This window comes from Lethenteron reissneri, unplaced genomic scaffold, assembly GCF_015708825.2.
Source record: "Lethenteron reissneri isolate LAM-NWPU_2019-01 unplaced genomic scaffold, ASM1570882v1 scaffold_78, whole genome shotgun sequence".
NCBI lineage: Eukaryota > Metazoa > Chordata > Hyperoartia > Petromyzontiformes > Petromyzontidae > Lethenteron > Lethenteron reissneri.
The window spans coordinates 384963-402102 of NW_026892307.1; the positions used below are offsets into that span (position 1 = coordinate 384963).

At 46.5% G+C, this 17140-nt stretch overlaps 1 protein-coding gene across 1 annotated transcript; it reads right to left on the bottom strand.

Annotated features, from left to right (window-relative positions):
• Positions 1-1040: 1040 nt before the first annotated feature.
• On the bottom strand, positions 1041-5781 carry LOC133340122 (zinc finger protein OZF-like). The gene is made up of 3 exons (XM_061548176.1): positions 5715-5781; positions 5387-5450; positions 1041-3503 (listed from the first exon to the last, which is right to left on the bottom strand). The coding sequence occupies exon 3, from the start codon at positions 3473-3475 to the stop codon at positions 1982-1984; it is 1494 nt and encodes a 497-aa protein (XP_061404160.1). The 5' UTR covers positions 3476-3503; positions 5387-5450; positions 5715-5781; the 3' UTR covers positions 1041-1981.
• Between the last annotated feature and the right edge of the window lie 11359 nt (positions 5782-17140).

Sequence of the window (17140 nt, forward strand, 5' to 3'; positions counted from 1 at the left end):
CTGCAGTAACTAAAACCTACACGTAAACAACTAAAGTATAAACTACATAGTATCATCAGTATACTTACTATACTCTACAATAAGCTGAGTTACTAACAGTAAGTACTACATTACAATTCTACGTCGTAAAAATTATATAATTTGCTTCCATCTAAACTTTATTCTCTTACATCACACGAGTCTACACCGTGCTATATACTGCCATAGACAAACCCAACGTTAAATTATATACTGTATTGCTATAAACCACCCTATACCCTATACCTTATACATTTTAATATAACACTATGTATTATTCTACCCACCCTAATGTGTATCACACTGCTATATATTTACTATACAATTACGATACTATATATTACTTTGTACATTGTATTAAGCATATAAATGTTATACTATTTGTTATTATACACTGTACCATTGACCGTCGTGTCAATGGGTGAGTCGTGGGAGGAAACTTGCAGCGGAGCAAAGAATCCATTCCCTGCGGAGAATACAATGCCAGTGAGTGGAACGCGGTCTGAAAGTCACCGTAAACGTGAACACAATCAGTTAAGATCCGAAATGGTTTATTACGTCCTTCCAATGATTGCTAAGCCAGAATCCATCTTCTCGGTTTAAATTGTCTCTGTGTTTGTATATTTTAATTTTAAGTTAATTCACAGAGCCGCAGTGCCATTCGGCCTGGGGAGGATCCGCCAATTCCCCAGCGCTGGGAAACCATGAGACCTCCCCATGAGGGGGGGTTCTCGGGTGAAAACCCAGGCGCCGAGAGACCCTCCCACGAGGTCCTACGTGGGGGTACGTCTGTGCGTTCGTGTGAAGGGTTGCGAGGGGGAGCAGCACCGGCAGAGCTGCTTCATTGCTGTGGCATCACGCAACACTTAACACAGCACCACCCAGCACAGCAGCCAGCACTGCCGAGCTGTCATCTCATGAATCCCCGTGTCTCCCCGCACCTCCCCCCGGCCAACTCCGAGCTGCCCCTCTCCCCCGTGCCCCCCCTCCATCCTCAAGCCCCGCCCCTCGGCAAGCCACGTTTGGCTCTACACGACCCACTTTCCACGCTCCACAGGCCCCGTGTCTCCACCAAGCCATTAACACAATAAGTAATATTGTAAAATACTTTTTTTAAAACACGTTTTAATGAAATGTACCGTACGACTAATGGCAGAACTCCGCGACTCCAGGAAGTGGTCCCTAAGCCATAACGTAAGGGACCGTGGTGATTTACAGCCAAAGTGAGTTGAGCGTGGACAAAAGCGTATAACTAGACCAAATCCGAAACATAACCTAGAAAAAAGATCGTTTAAAATATATATTTTTTTATTTTAAATGATACATTATAGTATTGTCATCAGTATGACATTGGTATACCAAGTTTGCAGTCTATACGACATTGGGAAGTGGGTTAAAATTTAGTTACAAGATTTGAGGATACGACAGAGTGAGTTAAGTAAAAGCGTGTAAAAAAATTTACCACCATCTGCGTAAGTGTCCAACATACTATTGCGCCATTAAAAACGAGTAGGCCATTGCATGCTGGCGTCTGGGTCAAAATTTAGCAAATTCTAAACATTACCTACAAACTACACAACTGAGATGCCACATCAACCATCGCCCCCTACTGACAGGCTCTTGTCCACATGCAGGCCGGTGCAGGGCCACTACCTTGTGCCATACAGGGGCAGCTGCTACTTGGGGATGCTCTTCGATTGTTTGAAATGAGATACAATACAAAACTCCGAATTGCCAGAGGCGATTAAGAAAGCACCATATAAATGCAATTGATAACATCGTGAATGATTGGGAGCTTTTAGGCTCTCGCTCCTGGTTAGAGATCTACCCAACCCACAGGTCAACAAAGACTGACCGCTCATACAATGCAGGTTGAACCTAGGAATTGAGTGTTCAACATCACATTCTTGCCATTAAAGGCCTGTGATAAAGGTGCATCTATTGGAACGACATCGTCTCAAGATTACAGATCTACCAAGCCTCCATTTGACTTTGTATTGTCTCGGAAGTCCACCCACACCTCCACTTCCACAAACTGCTTGGAGTTGCCTCGCTCTGCCTCGCAGTCAGAATTCTCCTCCTGCTTCACGTTGCCTCCAACGATGTGCAGGTCCAATTTTGGAGTTGAATCTTCATCATCACATTTTACCTTCACTTCTTCGCTCTTCACCATCACTTCACATTTCACCTTCACCGCTTCATATTTCACCTTGATACTTTTAAAAGTGTCCAAGCTGGGATTTTCTTCCGGTTCTTGTTTCATGAGGGATGGGCTCATTGTGGCACTTTGACTTTCACAAGCCGATTTCATACTCCACTCCTTGTGGATCTTCTGATGCTTGTGTGTTCTCTGGTGTCTTTGAAGATTTGGTTTACGTGCAAACGCCTTCCCGCACAGAGTGCACCTGAAGAGTTTCTCTCCCGTGTGTGTTCTCTGGTGTTCTACAAGAGCAGATGACTGTGCAAACGCCTTCCCACACACACTGCGCTTGAAGGGTTTATCTCCCATGTGTGTTCTCTGGTGTGTTACAAGAGTATATGAAAGTGTAAACGCCTTCCTACACACACTGCACTTGAAGGGTTTCTCTCCCGTGTGTGTTCTCTGGTGTATTACAAGAGCAGATGAACGTGCAAACGCCTTCCCACACACACTGCACTTGAAGGGTTTATCTCCCGTGTGTGTTCTCTGATGTTCTACACGAGCAGATGAACGTGCAAACGCCTTCCCACACACACTGCACTTGAAGGGTTTCTCTCCCGTGTGTGTTCTCTGGTGTGCTACAAGAAGAGATGAATGTGCAAACGCCTTCCCACACACACTGCACTTGAAGGGTTTCTCTCCCGTGTGTGTTCTCTGGTGTGTTACAAGAGCAGATAACTGTGCAAACGCCTTCCCACACACACTGCACTTGAAGGGTTTCTCTCCCGTATGTGTTCTCTGGTGTGCTACAAGAGCAGATGACTGTGCAAACGCCTTCCCACACACACTGCACTTGAAGGGTTTCTCTCCCGTGTGTGTTCTCTGGTGTGTTACAAGAGTAGATGAAAGTGTAAACGCCTTCCCACACACACTGCACTTGAAGGGTTTCTCTCCCGTGTGTGTTCTCTGGTGTGTTACAAGAGTAGATGAAAGTGTAAACGCCTTCCCACACACACTGCACTTGAAGGGTTTCTCTCCCGTATGTGTTCTCTGGTGTTCTACAAGAGCAGATGAATGTGCAAACGCCTTCCCACACACACTGCACTTGAAGGGTTTCTCTCCCGTGTGTGTTATCTGGTGTTTTACAAGAGTAAATGAAAGTGCAAACGCCTTCCCACACACACTGCACTTGAAGGGTTTCTCTCCTGTGTGAGTTCTCTGGTGCCGTGTCAAATTTCCAGTACGATCCGTGCTATATGCACACTGGTCGCATTGTTGCCTTGTCGAACCGAGCGGCGCCGAGTGCCTTTGCTCCATCAGACCAATTCTGCAGAGGAAGCGACAGCTGCAGACAGAAAAAAAGTATATCCACAACATCTACACGTCAGTATCGATGCACAGAGGAATGCATATACACACAGTAACACGTGACTTACATGTCTATACTTATTCATATATTCGTGATATAGTGAAAAAGTGTCCCAAATTCATCACACGGGCTGTAATGGCACACAATGAGAGGGCAAATGGTCATAAACATGCCTATAAGCCCTCGTATCTTCAAAATGAATGTTAACCAAAAACTACAAGAACACAATTTCGGCTGTCTGGCTTCAAAATAAATATTTATGAAAGCTAAATCAGCTGACATAGCAAAGGGTATTGAAAATAGTGCTATTTGTGTTATGCAGAAATGCATAAATTAATGTCCAATCGCAACTTAGGTATGAAGCCAGGCACAGATGTTCTTGAATGCTGGGATGAACAGTTCCTACTTCAGCTGCATGTGTGCTGTGATAACTTCCTGACTCTATTCTTACAGAGTTCCAGAGGAAAACAAAAATAAACTACTGTTTTCATGTAATCTCCGTGCTCAATAGACTTTACTGCAAATACAAACTTGATACTGTCACACACTCAGAGGCGGAGCCAGGATTTTCAGGTAGGGGGAGGCAACCCCTCCAGCAATGAAAAATGATAGGAGTTGTTAGGTGGTCGGCATCGCGCTCGCTGAAGGTGTTTGCCTTCAGGGAAGTCGTGTACTGTATACGCAACTGCGCACAATTCTGTGAGTCGCTTGTAAATGCTTTTCCGTTACTTATTGCGAAATATGGATTCGAATTGTTGTCCTCTCATAGAGTCCCTGGCACGTAATAATATGCCACACGGTGGCAGTGGGGGTCGCAAAATGCTGATACGTGTGTCTGTTCGAAATGTTCAGCATACTTCCTAACATGCTACACACTTGAATTTTGACGTGGGTAGGTTCCATACTGTACACAATGTAAAACATATAAAAATTGACTTTGCTATTTTGGGGGGGGGGGGGGGGGGGGCGGAAATGACCATGAAGTGTGTGGCGTCAACCCGCATCACACCTGAGTTAAGCGCTCTGCAATGCTTACCCCCCTACCATATGGCTCTTTGCGCGCCATACTTCTAGAGCTGTTCACAGCGGGCCGGGAGATTTTAGGTGGCGCTTCGCTCCTGGCCGATGAAGCCATTGCCTTCTCGGAGTGCGAAGAACGGGTACAACTGCTATCTTAAATATGAAGCAGAAATTACATGTTTGTGTGAAGCAGCAAAAATTCTCCAACGCTGAGCTCTGGCGTCATGAAATTTGCACAGTTTATGCTGTCTGGCATTTGTAAGTGAACGCCACTATTTTCAGCTTGCCATGTCATTCCTTTCCGAGTGGCCAAAATCGACCTCACGTAGAAGTAGGTTAAGGTTGAATTGAGTGAAAACATCCGATTTAGGTAAATTGATTTGTTTCGGCTTTTTCTTTCATGCAGGCATACATTTTTATCAGGGTTTTTCAGTGAAATATAAGGGAATATGAAAGTAATCCAAGACAAGAATCCAAGTCCCGGGCGAAGCTGGGTAGTGAAGCTCGTTACTAATAAACACCCAATGATCCTATAAAAATTAAGGATTTCGATCGGACGTTGTGGGGGTACGTGCCACCCCACCCCCACTCGCTCCACCACTGTCACACACTGGCACGGTTCACAGGTGGTGGTGTGTCCAGACCCACGCCTGGCCACCTTCACCTGCTCAGTATTAATGCTTCCTCACTCCACCAAGTAATTCATTGAGGATCAACCAACACAGCCGAGGCTGCGTGTCTCTCTCTCTCTCCCCGTGGTCGCGTGGATTTCCTTCCCGATCTCCCGGTTTCCCCGCCACATGTAGAGTGAACACCGCCACGCTGTTGACAAGCCTCACCTTGTGTTGTGGGGCAGGTCGCTTCTGAAAACAAGAGCGGTATAGCAGCTCAAGCAGACTTGGCCTGGTAAAAAAAAAACTGTACGAATATTTAAAGTAAAACAAAGCAACAAAGTGGCGAGCCTTGTGAAGATAATTTCAACTTAAGCGAGAGAATTGAAGCAAACGCGACCAGGCGAGGGCAGGAGGCAAGGCCCCGCGTTGCAAAGTTCCACCTGGACATCGCTTCCATGCTCGCTGCTCCTCAATTGACACCCTTACGAGAGAGAGAGAGAGCGAGGCTTTGCCTTGGTAAACCACCACCACCACCGTGAATAGAATTTCTCACCTCGGATTTCACTGCACTGGCGGAGCGGCAACTTCCTGTTACCGCGTGACGTCACGCGGCAGCAGCAGGTGACATGACGTCACTTGCGGGGTACGATAACGCTCCCCTCCCACAATGAGCGGCTCTGTAACTTAACTAAATGATGTTAATGACCTCGGCCCATACGTCGAGAGATGGGGCGTGGCCGCGCGGGTGCCGAACCCGTCGCAATGAACTCGCGACGGCTTTCACGAACACATTATGTTAATGAGGCGCCAGTCACCGAGCGTAGCTTCGCCCAAATAAGGATTGGCACTGGAACAGATATCGGCAGTGAGCCAGTCAGAGGTGACGTCACGCTCAGGACCGCGGTGGTCCGGAGTGGGTGACATGACGTCACTAGCGAAGCACACCGCCCCCTGGCGTTTGACGCCGATGAGGTCACGCTGAGCGATGACGTCAGAGAGCGGGGTCAGAGTTCAAGTTTGTTGACAGAAGGGGAGCGGCAGTGACGTGGTGAGTGCTGCGCTCCGCACCGACCAGCCGAGTTCCATTCCCGTGTGTGGCCAACGCCGCCGGTGACGACTTTCTACGTCGACTCAGCCTTAAACGAGTGTCCGGTGTGGTGTGTAAACAAGGCGGCCGGGAGTGGCGCTGGCCACCCTCGTGTGCCGTGACGACCTCCATCTGTGCTGCTCGCTGCATACCGCACTTTGTACAAGTTGTGGCTTGGCTCTCCAGCACACCGATGGCGACATTTCACAATCGCCATGTCAGTATGGGCCAAATTTTCATAGCTTTATTTTTTAACAAAAAGTGAATTCCTCCATTGTATTTAGTCTTAGTATGCTATGTATTAAGTTAAAAGTGGAAATTTTCACGTTGAAATGTTCACGTCCCAAACAGAAAATCGGCATAATAACCTTTGCCGTTTTTGGCCAAAATTGGCCAAACTTTCACAGCTTTACTTATCGACAAAATTTAATTCCATTGTATGTAGCCTTAGTATGCTATGTATTAGATTAAAAGCAGAAAATTTCACGATTAAGTGTTCACGTCGCAAACAGAAAATCGGCATTTTTGCCAAAAATTTTACACATTTTTACAGATGTATTTTTAAACAAAAAATGCGTTGTGTTTAGCCTGAAGAGCCTATATATTACATTAAAAGGGGGAAATTTCACCATGAAATTTTGAAGTAAAAAATAAGCAAAGCGGCATACTAACCCATGCCGTTTTTGGCCTACATTTTCAAAATTTTCATAGCTATATTTTCCAAGAAAAAGTGAATTCCTCCATTTTGTTAAGCATTAGTATGCTCTATATTAGGTAAAAATGGGAAATTTCACGATGAAATTTTGAGGTCCCAAAATTAACTCGGCACACTAACCTATGCCGTTTTTAGCCAAAATTTGTCAATTTCACAGCTTTATTTTTCAACAAAAGTTAATTCTTCCATTGTATTTAGCTATAGTATGCTATATATTAGATTAAAAGTGGGACATTTTACGATGCAATTTTCAAGTCACAAAAAGAAATAGATACTCACCTATGCCATTTTTGGCCAAAATTAACCAAATTTTCATAGCTAAATTTTGTAAAAAAAAATGTGAATTCCTCCTTTTGATTAGCATTAGTATGCTGTAAATTACTATAAAGGTATATTTCATGCTGACATTTTCACGTCCCAAAAATAAAATTGGCATAACTTTTTTCGGATAAAAAAACAAATCGGCATACTAACCTATCCTGTTTTTGGACAAAATTGGGTTAGGGTTAAGTGTTGGTGTTCGGGGTAGGCTCAGGGTTTGGGTTAGGGGTTAGGGTCAGGAGTTAGGGTTAGGGGGTTAGGGTAAGGGGGTAGGGGTTAGGGTTAAAGGTTAGGGTTGGCTTAGGGGTTAGGGTTTACGGTTAAGGGTTGGGGTAAGGATTAGGGTTGGGTTAGGGTAGGGTTAGCGGTTAGGGTAAAGGTTAGTTTGGGTTAGGAAGAGGGTTAAGGGTTCGAGTTAGTGGTTAGGGTTCAGAGTTATAGGGTTTGGGTTACAGGTTTAGGGTTAGTTAGAGTTAGATGGTTAGAGGGTTATGGTTAGGAGTTAGCGTTCGGGTTTAGGGGTTAGGGTTAGGGGATAGGGGTTAGGGGATAAGGGTTAGGATTAATGTTTAGGGTTCATGGTTATAGGGTTAGGGTTAGAGGGATAGATTGTTATGGTTAGGAGTTAGCGTTCGGGGTTAGGGGTTAATGTTAGGGGTTAGGGTTAGCTGTTAGGGTTCGGGGTTAGGATTAGGGGTTAGGCATTAGGGGTTAGGGTTAGGGGTTATGGTAAGGGGTTAGGGTTAGGGGTTAGGGTTCAGGGATAGGATTAGGGCTCGATTTTTCCGACTCAGTACTCTTCGGCACACCTGGAAAAAAACATTTTAGCTGCAGCGTTTACAAAATTATTTGGTAGGCGTCATGATGATTACGGCAAAATCCGACCATGTCTGTCCAGTGCTCACCGAACTGCGTTGGCTTCCTGTTGCCGAACTCATACATTATAAAGTTGCACTCATTACATACAAAGCGCTTGCCACAAATGAACCACAATACCTTGCTGGTATCATCAAAGAGCATACACCATCACGTAAACTCTGGTCATCCTCGCAGCAGCTTTTGGCTAGTCATCAAATAAAAACGGTCGCTGCATTGCATGCTTTCAGATGCACTTCTGCAGCCGTCTGGAATGTTCTTCTGATATTAGGAAGTCACTGGAGCTAGGCATTTGTAAAATCTAGATTGAAAATTTATTTTCTTTGGAACTGCTTTTGTGCTTAGTTTGTTGTCCTTCCTCCGCACCTCCGATCAGCATGGTTGGCTATGTACGGTGTGAAAGAAGTTCAACATACCAACATGGACACTCGCTAAATAACCTAACCATCATGAACACTCGCTGAAACAACTTAACCAACATAGACACTCGCTAAATAACCTAACCAACATGGACACTCGCTAAATAACCTAACCATCATGGACACTCGCTATATAACCTAACCATCATGGACACTCGGTAAATAACTTAACCATCATGGACGTTCGCTAAATAACCTAACCATGGACACTCGGTATATAACTTAACCTCCGATCAGCATGGTTGGCTATGTACAGTGTGAAAGAAGTTCAACATACCAACATGGACACTCGCTATATAACCTAACCATCATGGACACTCGCTAAATAACCTAACCATCATGGACACTCGCTGAAACAACTTAACCAACATAGACACTCGCTAAATAACCTAACCAACGTGGACACTCACTAAATAACCGAACCAACATGGACACTCGCTAAATAACCTAACCAACATGGACACTCGCTAAATAACGTATCCATCATGGACACGTGCTAAATAACCGGACAGCCAACCACGCTTCAGACACATGCCAGGACGCCACAGCACCAGCGACTCACAACTACGGGGAATGTGCAGGTGACGCCTGACAGCGGAAACTGCTGGTGTACTGTGTTGTCCTATACTGCACATGTCCAAGTAACAAACTACTTTATTGCCATCCCAAGCTGTCCCATATGTTTACACCGTTGAATATTTGGTGAACATCGGTGCTGAAATAGTGAAGCGCACTGCATTCTCAAACAGTGTGCTTCAAATCGGCAACAATCACACTAAACACGCACATGCACCCACGTAGGGTCTCGATAGGGGGGGGGGGGTTGCCTGGCACCACGGGTTTTCATCCGAAAGGCCCCTAACGGGGATGTCCCCCGGTTTCCCATTGCCAAGAGATTGGCCGACCCCCCCCCCCCAGGCCGGATTAAATGGTGCCCCCCCTAAAATCAACTTAAAAAGTTGTAGGGGCGCATAGATCTTTACAGGCTGGCTGCGATGAAACATACGGGAGGTGGGGCCTCAATGGCAAACACTCTATGGGCAGTGTAAACAGTGGGTTGGGGGAAAAATCCCTGGGCGCCCTAGGAGGAGCGATTTAAAAGTAAGACAGGAAATTAGCGGTGACTCAGAGACGAGGAACGCAGATACGGGTACGATGGAAAGGGGGGGAAGAGGGGGGGTGGATGACGTGATGCCCGCCCTCAGCCCCCTGTAACGGCTAGAGTGTTCAAAACTCGGCAGGTAAAGCGCTCGATTGGCCGCGCAGGATGACACCATGTCACCCAAGGATTAACAGGCTCTGAGATGATAAGTGGGGAGGGAGAGAGCGAATTTGAATCAGAGTTCTCCTGCGACCGTCGAGAATCCCAGCCGCCCCCTCATCGTCCGCGTGAAGCCTACCGGGTGTAACTGTGAACCGTCGGCCAGGCAGTCTTCGCTGTCCAGCGTCCTCCCCAACTCCCACTGTGTGATGCTGTGAGTGTGTCTGCGAGGTGAGTGATCGTTCATTTGGTCGATTCAGCCCAGTTCGCCCGTTAGACCTAGCATGAGATAGTCACACGTCGCGAAGGGTGGGAAATAAGAGGCGAGGTGCTACCCGTAGGGTGTTCGCTGGGGGCCATAAACTATTCGAGCCGGATATACAACCTTAGTACAGATTTAAGTTTGACACGTGCGTGTGTGTGTGAAGAGTGGTGGAACAACGATTGGTGCACTGCGGTGTGTGGGTGATATAAATCGGTGTGTGTATGACGTGCGCGAATATCTAATCTTTAAAAGTAATTTTTTGTCTGTCCGTCTGTCCGTCTGTCTGTCTGCGCACACACGCTTGTGAGGGATTTCGCTCTCGAACCGTGGGGTTTTTGTAGAATAAAGAATTTGCCAGGCAGCACGCCCTAAGCCCCGCGGTAGGCAAGCGCTATGCCGCTTTCCCATCCATAAAATTTTAAGTAGTTAAAATAGTGTTTTTGTGCGAATTCTCTTTATTTATTGTTCTCCCCCCCCTCACCGCTCAAGCTGCACGGGGGTTGCCTCTGGCAACGCACGTGTGTCATCTGTGGAGGGTGGGGGGGATTTCTCATTCGCGTTCAAAATGGGGAAAAAAGATACTTCGCAACGCTGAGGTAAATTCATCAAAGTGTCATGTCCTCTTCTCTTCCCCCCCACCCCAATGTGTGCACTTACTACTATAGGCTCGGTAGATACTAATATTCTAGCGCTTAGACAGTAGTATTGTAGCTCGGGCAGGGGGATGGTGGTGGGGGGGGGGTAGCGGCCCAGTCCCCAGCCTGGCAATGTGTCACCTGCTCCGGCTGGGCAATCTAGGCGAGCCCGCGGGCTCTGGACAGGACTAGGCCTCACCACAGCAATGTAAAGTACAATTTTATTGAATCTTTCGCTAAGAACTCACGTTCATTGTTGCAGTGATCCCTCGTTTATCGTGGTTAATAGGGACCAGAACCCCTCGCGATAGGTCAAAATCCGCGAAGTAGGATTGGCCCCCCTAGGAATTTCCGTATATGTGTGTGTGGGTACCAGAATGTTTAAAACATGTATATTTATACTTTATATATATTACTTAAATCTATTTAATTATAAAACCTTAATATTATACATTCACTCACATATATTTTACTTAAATCTATTTAATTATAAAACCTTAATATTATACATTCACTCTCTCTCTCTCATACGATACATATTATGGTGTTCTACACTCACCAGTTAATTTCGAACACAACACTAAGATACGCGAGACACAGTTGACAGCGTGAACGAGAGTGGCGAGATACAACACGGGAAGAAGCTGGGAGAGGATGCGATGATGCGCAGCCAATCAGCTCACGGGATACTGTACATCCACTCGTGCTCTCATTCGTCGATCTCGCGCCGGGAACCAATCACGTGCCTTGTCTGAGTGCCCGTGGGTATGTACAAAGCCTCTGAGAGAGTTTCTCTCTTTGTCTGACATCCTGGGAAACCGTTTCTCTCGCGCATAACGATTAAACAACGCTACTTTCCGCAATACGGCTGCCGATATGGCGGTATTTTTTAATTTTTATTTTTCGATGAATATTTTTGAAAATCCGCGATGCACTGAGGCCACGAAACTTGAACCGCGAAGCGGCGAGGGATTGCTGTACTATTATGAAACAAATAAGTTGCCAGATATTACAATAATAATGTTTGTTTTTTCGATTTAAAGCTTTCGTGACTGCAGGGATTCATCTTCTTGGTTCTTTCGGTAAAGTCACGTAGAAGGGAAGTAATAAAATAAAAATAAAACATATTTTATTATTTTATTACTTCCCTTCTACGTGACTTTACCGAAAGAATCAAGAAGAATAATGTTTGTGTGCACAAAACTACTTTTTATTTATTAGGTTGCTAAATTATTCCTTTTTTAGTTGTGTTTTTATGACGCTGAGATGGTGTATTGCCAGTCTGTGCTGTTGCCTGCTGCCTGCTCATTAATTAACGTCAGTGCACTGGCACTCTATTATCGAATCTGCTCATTTAGCTTTTGGCCATTATGAGTGTGTAATGCGAACGTAAACGGGGTTTGCTGCTGGGCTCTGGCCCAATCACATGGCCCGGGGTATTGGGGAGCGGAGCCCAGTATGGGGGGCGTGTGGGAGGGGCCGCCGTTCACCTCGGGTCCAATTGGAAGCAAGGTGAATGGGGGTGGAGCCAGCAGGGCAGTATGGGAAGGCCGGATCTGACGTTCCGGAAGGCGAGGAGTCAGGGTCACGTGGTAAAGAGGATATAGGTGAGAGCCCGGAAGGGATCGGGGGAGTTGCGGGAGTAAAGAGGCTGAGCCACGTTGGGTGGCCGCAGGGGATCCGCGCCATCGGCCACGTGGCTGAAGGATCTTCGGCACGCCGTCGGCCAGCGGTGTGCGGAGTGGGGGAGCGGAGGAGCTGTTGGAGGAGCGCGCGTGGGTGCACGCGAGGAGACGCTGGTCCGCTGTCAGGACCAGCGGGGTGCGAGGAGGAAACTAAATAAAAGACCAACGGAGACCAGCAGTGCCTGACGAAGTCTTTTATTACAAGTGTATGCCAGTCTATAATCTGTTGCCTGTTTCTTTACCTCACTCAGTGTACTGCCACCCTTTCATGTCGACTGTATCCTGCTTTTTCAGCTGCTGACCGTATTGCCAGCTTTTTATGTCGACTGTAGCAATGCGTGTGTCATTGAGTAGGTGTACTGGCAGTCTATAATCTAGACTGTAGCCTGCTTCTCAACTTACATGTGCGTAATGCTGCTCTTTAATGTACACTTATTTAAGCTTATTTCTTCAATGCATTTCTATGATTTCGATTGCTCACATCATGCTATTTACTGATACGTAGTACTGCAATGCTGATTAATATGTTATACTGCTAAATACGTTGTACTTTCTTAGCTACAGCCCATTGCATTTCGTCTATAGTTTTGTTACATTCGTGGGAACATCACCCATTTATTTTTTTGCCAATCTGCACCTTTACTTTCCACCAATGCGGGGAGCATGCAGGGAAGTTCAATGCCCCAAGTATTGTTGACCTTGTACATCATTAGACCTCCTTTGCCAGTACAAAAATATAAGAGGTTTTTCCCTTTTTTCTGGCAATAAAACTGAAACCTTTTTTTACAAGGAATCATGTTTGCATTAGCCACAATACTTGTGGTCAAAATGCAAACAAAAAACACACTTTGATAATTTTTGCATTGCCCTTGAAAGTGTACGCCTTTTGGCGTCCTCTGGTCTCGCACCAATTGAGACGAGGCTCAAAAGAAAGCTGTCTCTGGTGTGGACCAATCAGTTTCAAGGATAATGCATATGTTGCGCCATAAGGTGCTGTTAGCAGCTGACCTGCCACCACATTCACGGGTCGACAGGGGGCAGCCGGGAGAGACAGAGTACAGAGTGAGGTGCGTAGGGGTCGACTAAAGGTTAAACCCCTGCCCCCCCCGTGACCAAAGGTTAACACCCCTGACCCCCCACCCGTCCCTAAGGCCCCTTAAGATAAGACCTTCCAGAAGGTTCTGGAGGGGGGGGGGGGGTCAGGAGGGGAGGAGTGACCCCGACCTGGGGATAAAAGGCCAGCCCTCAAGACGGGCCAGGCAGTGTTCACCAACTCAAGCCTGAAGACATCCAAAGACCTGAAGACTGGACCAGCAACCGGGAACCCTCCACCGAGGCTCTTGTTAGAGCCGGGTTGTAGCGGACCCGAGGTAGCTCGGACACCCTGCGACCCTCCCCGAGCTCTACGCAGAGCCGAGTTGTAGCGGACCAGAGGTGGGCTTCCGTACCCTGGCAGGGACAGGTCGTCCATTCTTCCCTTAGCCACCAGGCTAGGGACCAGTGTAGCAGAGCCGGAGAGTGTAGGATACGCTAGAAGGGAGGCTGTCACTCCCGTAGGCTATCGGGTGGAAGCGGCCGTACCCCTTCGTGTTAGAGTAGTGTGTAGCAGACCCGGAGGGTGTAGGATATGCTAGAAGGCAGGCTGTCCCTCCCATAGGCTATCGGGTGGAAGGGGCCATATCCCTTCACGTACCATAGTGTGTAGAGCCGAGTTCGGCAGAGTTATAATAAACGCGTTGCCTCCACCCGACGTCTCCATGTGGTTAGTTAAGGACACAACATTTGGTGTCAGAAGTGGCTGAGTTAGTGACCCGAGTTAGTGTCCTAGCTAAACATGGAAATACGAAGCCTTACCAACACTTACTGTACCTGGAATGGTACTTTCTACAAACAAAAGGAAGGTACAATCTTAATTTGGAGCTTTCGTGACTGCAGGAATTATTCTTTGGTTCTTTAAGTAAAGTCACGTATAAAGATAAAATAATAAATTAAATAATAGCATACTACGACGTTTCGATTGCAACACAAGCAATCACCATCATCATCATGTATAAAAGAAATAGCAACAAAAATCTAACCAGAAAACTATGGACAGACATATAAGCAGACAGATATCCTACTCATTGACATGCTAATTTTTTCTCTGCCCCCTCCCTCTATCCGCCCCGGCCCCCTCTCTCTATTTAAGGCCTCGTCACAGAGACAATCTCGCTCTTTGTGCCGATGCGTGTTCTCTCTCTGTGTATCTTTGTGATGTCTGTCTGCTTATATGTCTGTCCATAGTTTTCTGGTTAGATTTTTGTTGCTATTTCTTTTATACCTGATGATGATTGCTTGTGTTGCAATCGAAACGTCGTAGTATGCTATTATTTAATTTATTATTTTATCTTTATACGTGACTTTACCGAAAGAACCAAAGAATAAAAGGAAGGTACCCCCATGGGTCCCCCCTTATCACCAGTGATAGCGAATGTTTTCATGGAGAAATTTGAAACAGATGCCATCCAGACATCCACCCTACATCCTTCCTTGTGGAAGAGATATGTAGATGACACTTTCGTCATTTGGCCACATGGCCTGCCAGCTTTAAACCAATTTCTCAACCACGTAAATTCCATACACCCGTCCATCAAATTCACTATGGAAGTGGAGAAGGACGGTAAGCTACCATTCCTGGTTGTTTTGTTTGAAAAGAGACCAAATGGCTCGTTGGGACACTCTCTACAGGAAAGCCACCCACACAGATTCCTATTTAAAACCTGATTCCCACCACCATCCGGCACAGAATTATTCCCTCATCAAAACACTACACCACAGGGCCCACTGCATTTCCGACCAACACCACCTAGCTGGTGAACTGGAACACGTACACCAAGCCCTCAAGATTGATGGGTACTCGGACCGCATTATTTGCAAAGCTGTTTCTCCAACCATGAAACAACCCCCTGAGAAGCTAATGAAAACCATCATGTTACCATAAATATCAGGTGTTACCAAAAAGATGTCCAAAATCTTAAACAAATACAAGATCCAGGTCCGATTCAATACAATACACAAAATCCGTGATCTAATCCCATCTGTGAAGGAATTCATTCCTGACATGCAATATACTCGAGTTTACAAACTGAGGTGTACCTGCGGTCGCAGTTACATTTGGAAAACGAAACGACATGTCTCGGACTGTGTCCGCGAACACAACCAATAACTCTGCCGTGGCTGACCATTGTTATAACGGTGTGGGCATGCATGATATTGTTTTTTCCGAGATAAAGGTACTCTGCAAACCTTCTGGCTACTATCAAAGGTTTCATACTCTTAGGTTTTTTTGGTAAAGTCACGTAGGTAAAAATAAATAATAAAACAATAGAAATAATAATAAAAATAAAATAATAAATCACGACGTTTCGGAGGCAACACAAGTCTCCGTCATCAGATGGGACCGTCACAGCTAAATTTACTGTATCAAGTGAGGAAAAATCCAACAGACAAGCCCTTAAATACAAGTTAAGGGGGGGGGGGGGGGGCGAGGAAGGGGCTAATCTAAATGTGGTTGCCGGGGAGTGGCGGGGAGTGGCGGGAGGGGGTGGCGGGGGGTGCCGGGGAGTGGCGGGGAGTGGCGGGGGGGGGCGGGGCTAAAAGGGAACCAATGAGCACATCGGCTAAGGGTTGTGGCCGGTGTTAGCTGATAGTAACCATACAAGTGTAACGGGGTGTGGCGAGCTGTTACGTTGGGGGTGTCTACATCAACGTCCGCAAACGGTCACCACCCTGTGGGGCTGTGTGGAGGCTGTGGCTGGGATCCCACACAGCCCCGCCCCTCGGGGGGGGGGGGGGGGGGGGTTGGGTATATAAGGCGGTGAGAGAGAGAGAGATCGAGGCAGTCGTCGGAGTCAGAAGACGATGAAGAGCCAGTGAAGATTGAAGACCGACTAGCCTAGCCCTGGGACTGCTCCCCTGTCTCGCAGTTCTTATAAGAGCCGAGCAGGGCAAGCCAGGGGCGAGCTCAGAGAGCGAGGTCTGGGTCCCTGTGAGGGCCAGACACGAGTGGCTGAGGGTCGGACCTGAGCCGAAGCTGGGCCAGGTCAGTTAGCCTCCTTTAGGATGGTCTGAGATAGAGGAGTGTAGTAGGAGCTAACGGGAACGTTAGCTGAGGAACACTTCCTCTAGTATAATCGGGTGAAGGGCCGTTACCCCTTCAAGTGTTAGGGTTCGCTACATGCTGTATCATAGCTCTTGTTAATAAATACGTGTTGCCTCCATCGACGTCTCCTGCGCTACTTACGCTCACTACAAAAGTACTGGTAAATGCTGGGGATGTCAACACTTGGTAAAGTAGAATATACCTGTCAAATAAGATGGTACAAATATGTGTAGTTAAATTTTTTTTACATGGTTTTTTTACATGGTTAATAACATCTTATTCATATTCTTAGGTTTTTTCGGTAAAGTCACGTAGGTAAAACATTAAAATTAATAAAAGTAAAATAAAATAAAAATCACGACGTTTCGGAGGCAACACAAGCTTCCGTCTTCAGGTGGAACCGTCACAGCCACGACAGCTGTATCAAGTAAATGAGAGATTGCAAGAGCTACCACTCCGTATATATAATGGTTGGAGAGGGGGGAAGGGCCAAGTATGGCACACTTTTTTATTAATATGGTAAGGTGAGGCTTAAGAGGGTGAGCCTTTGTTATGGAGAGGTACGGTTTGTGAC

Bases quoted from the DNA above. Each gene is read 5' to 3' on its own strand.
- LOC133340122 (XM_061548176.1), bottom strand. From the start codon at position 3,475: ATGGAGCAAAGGCACTCGGCGCCGCTCGGTTCGACAAGGCAACAATGC.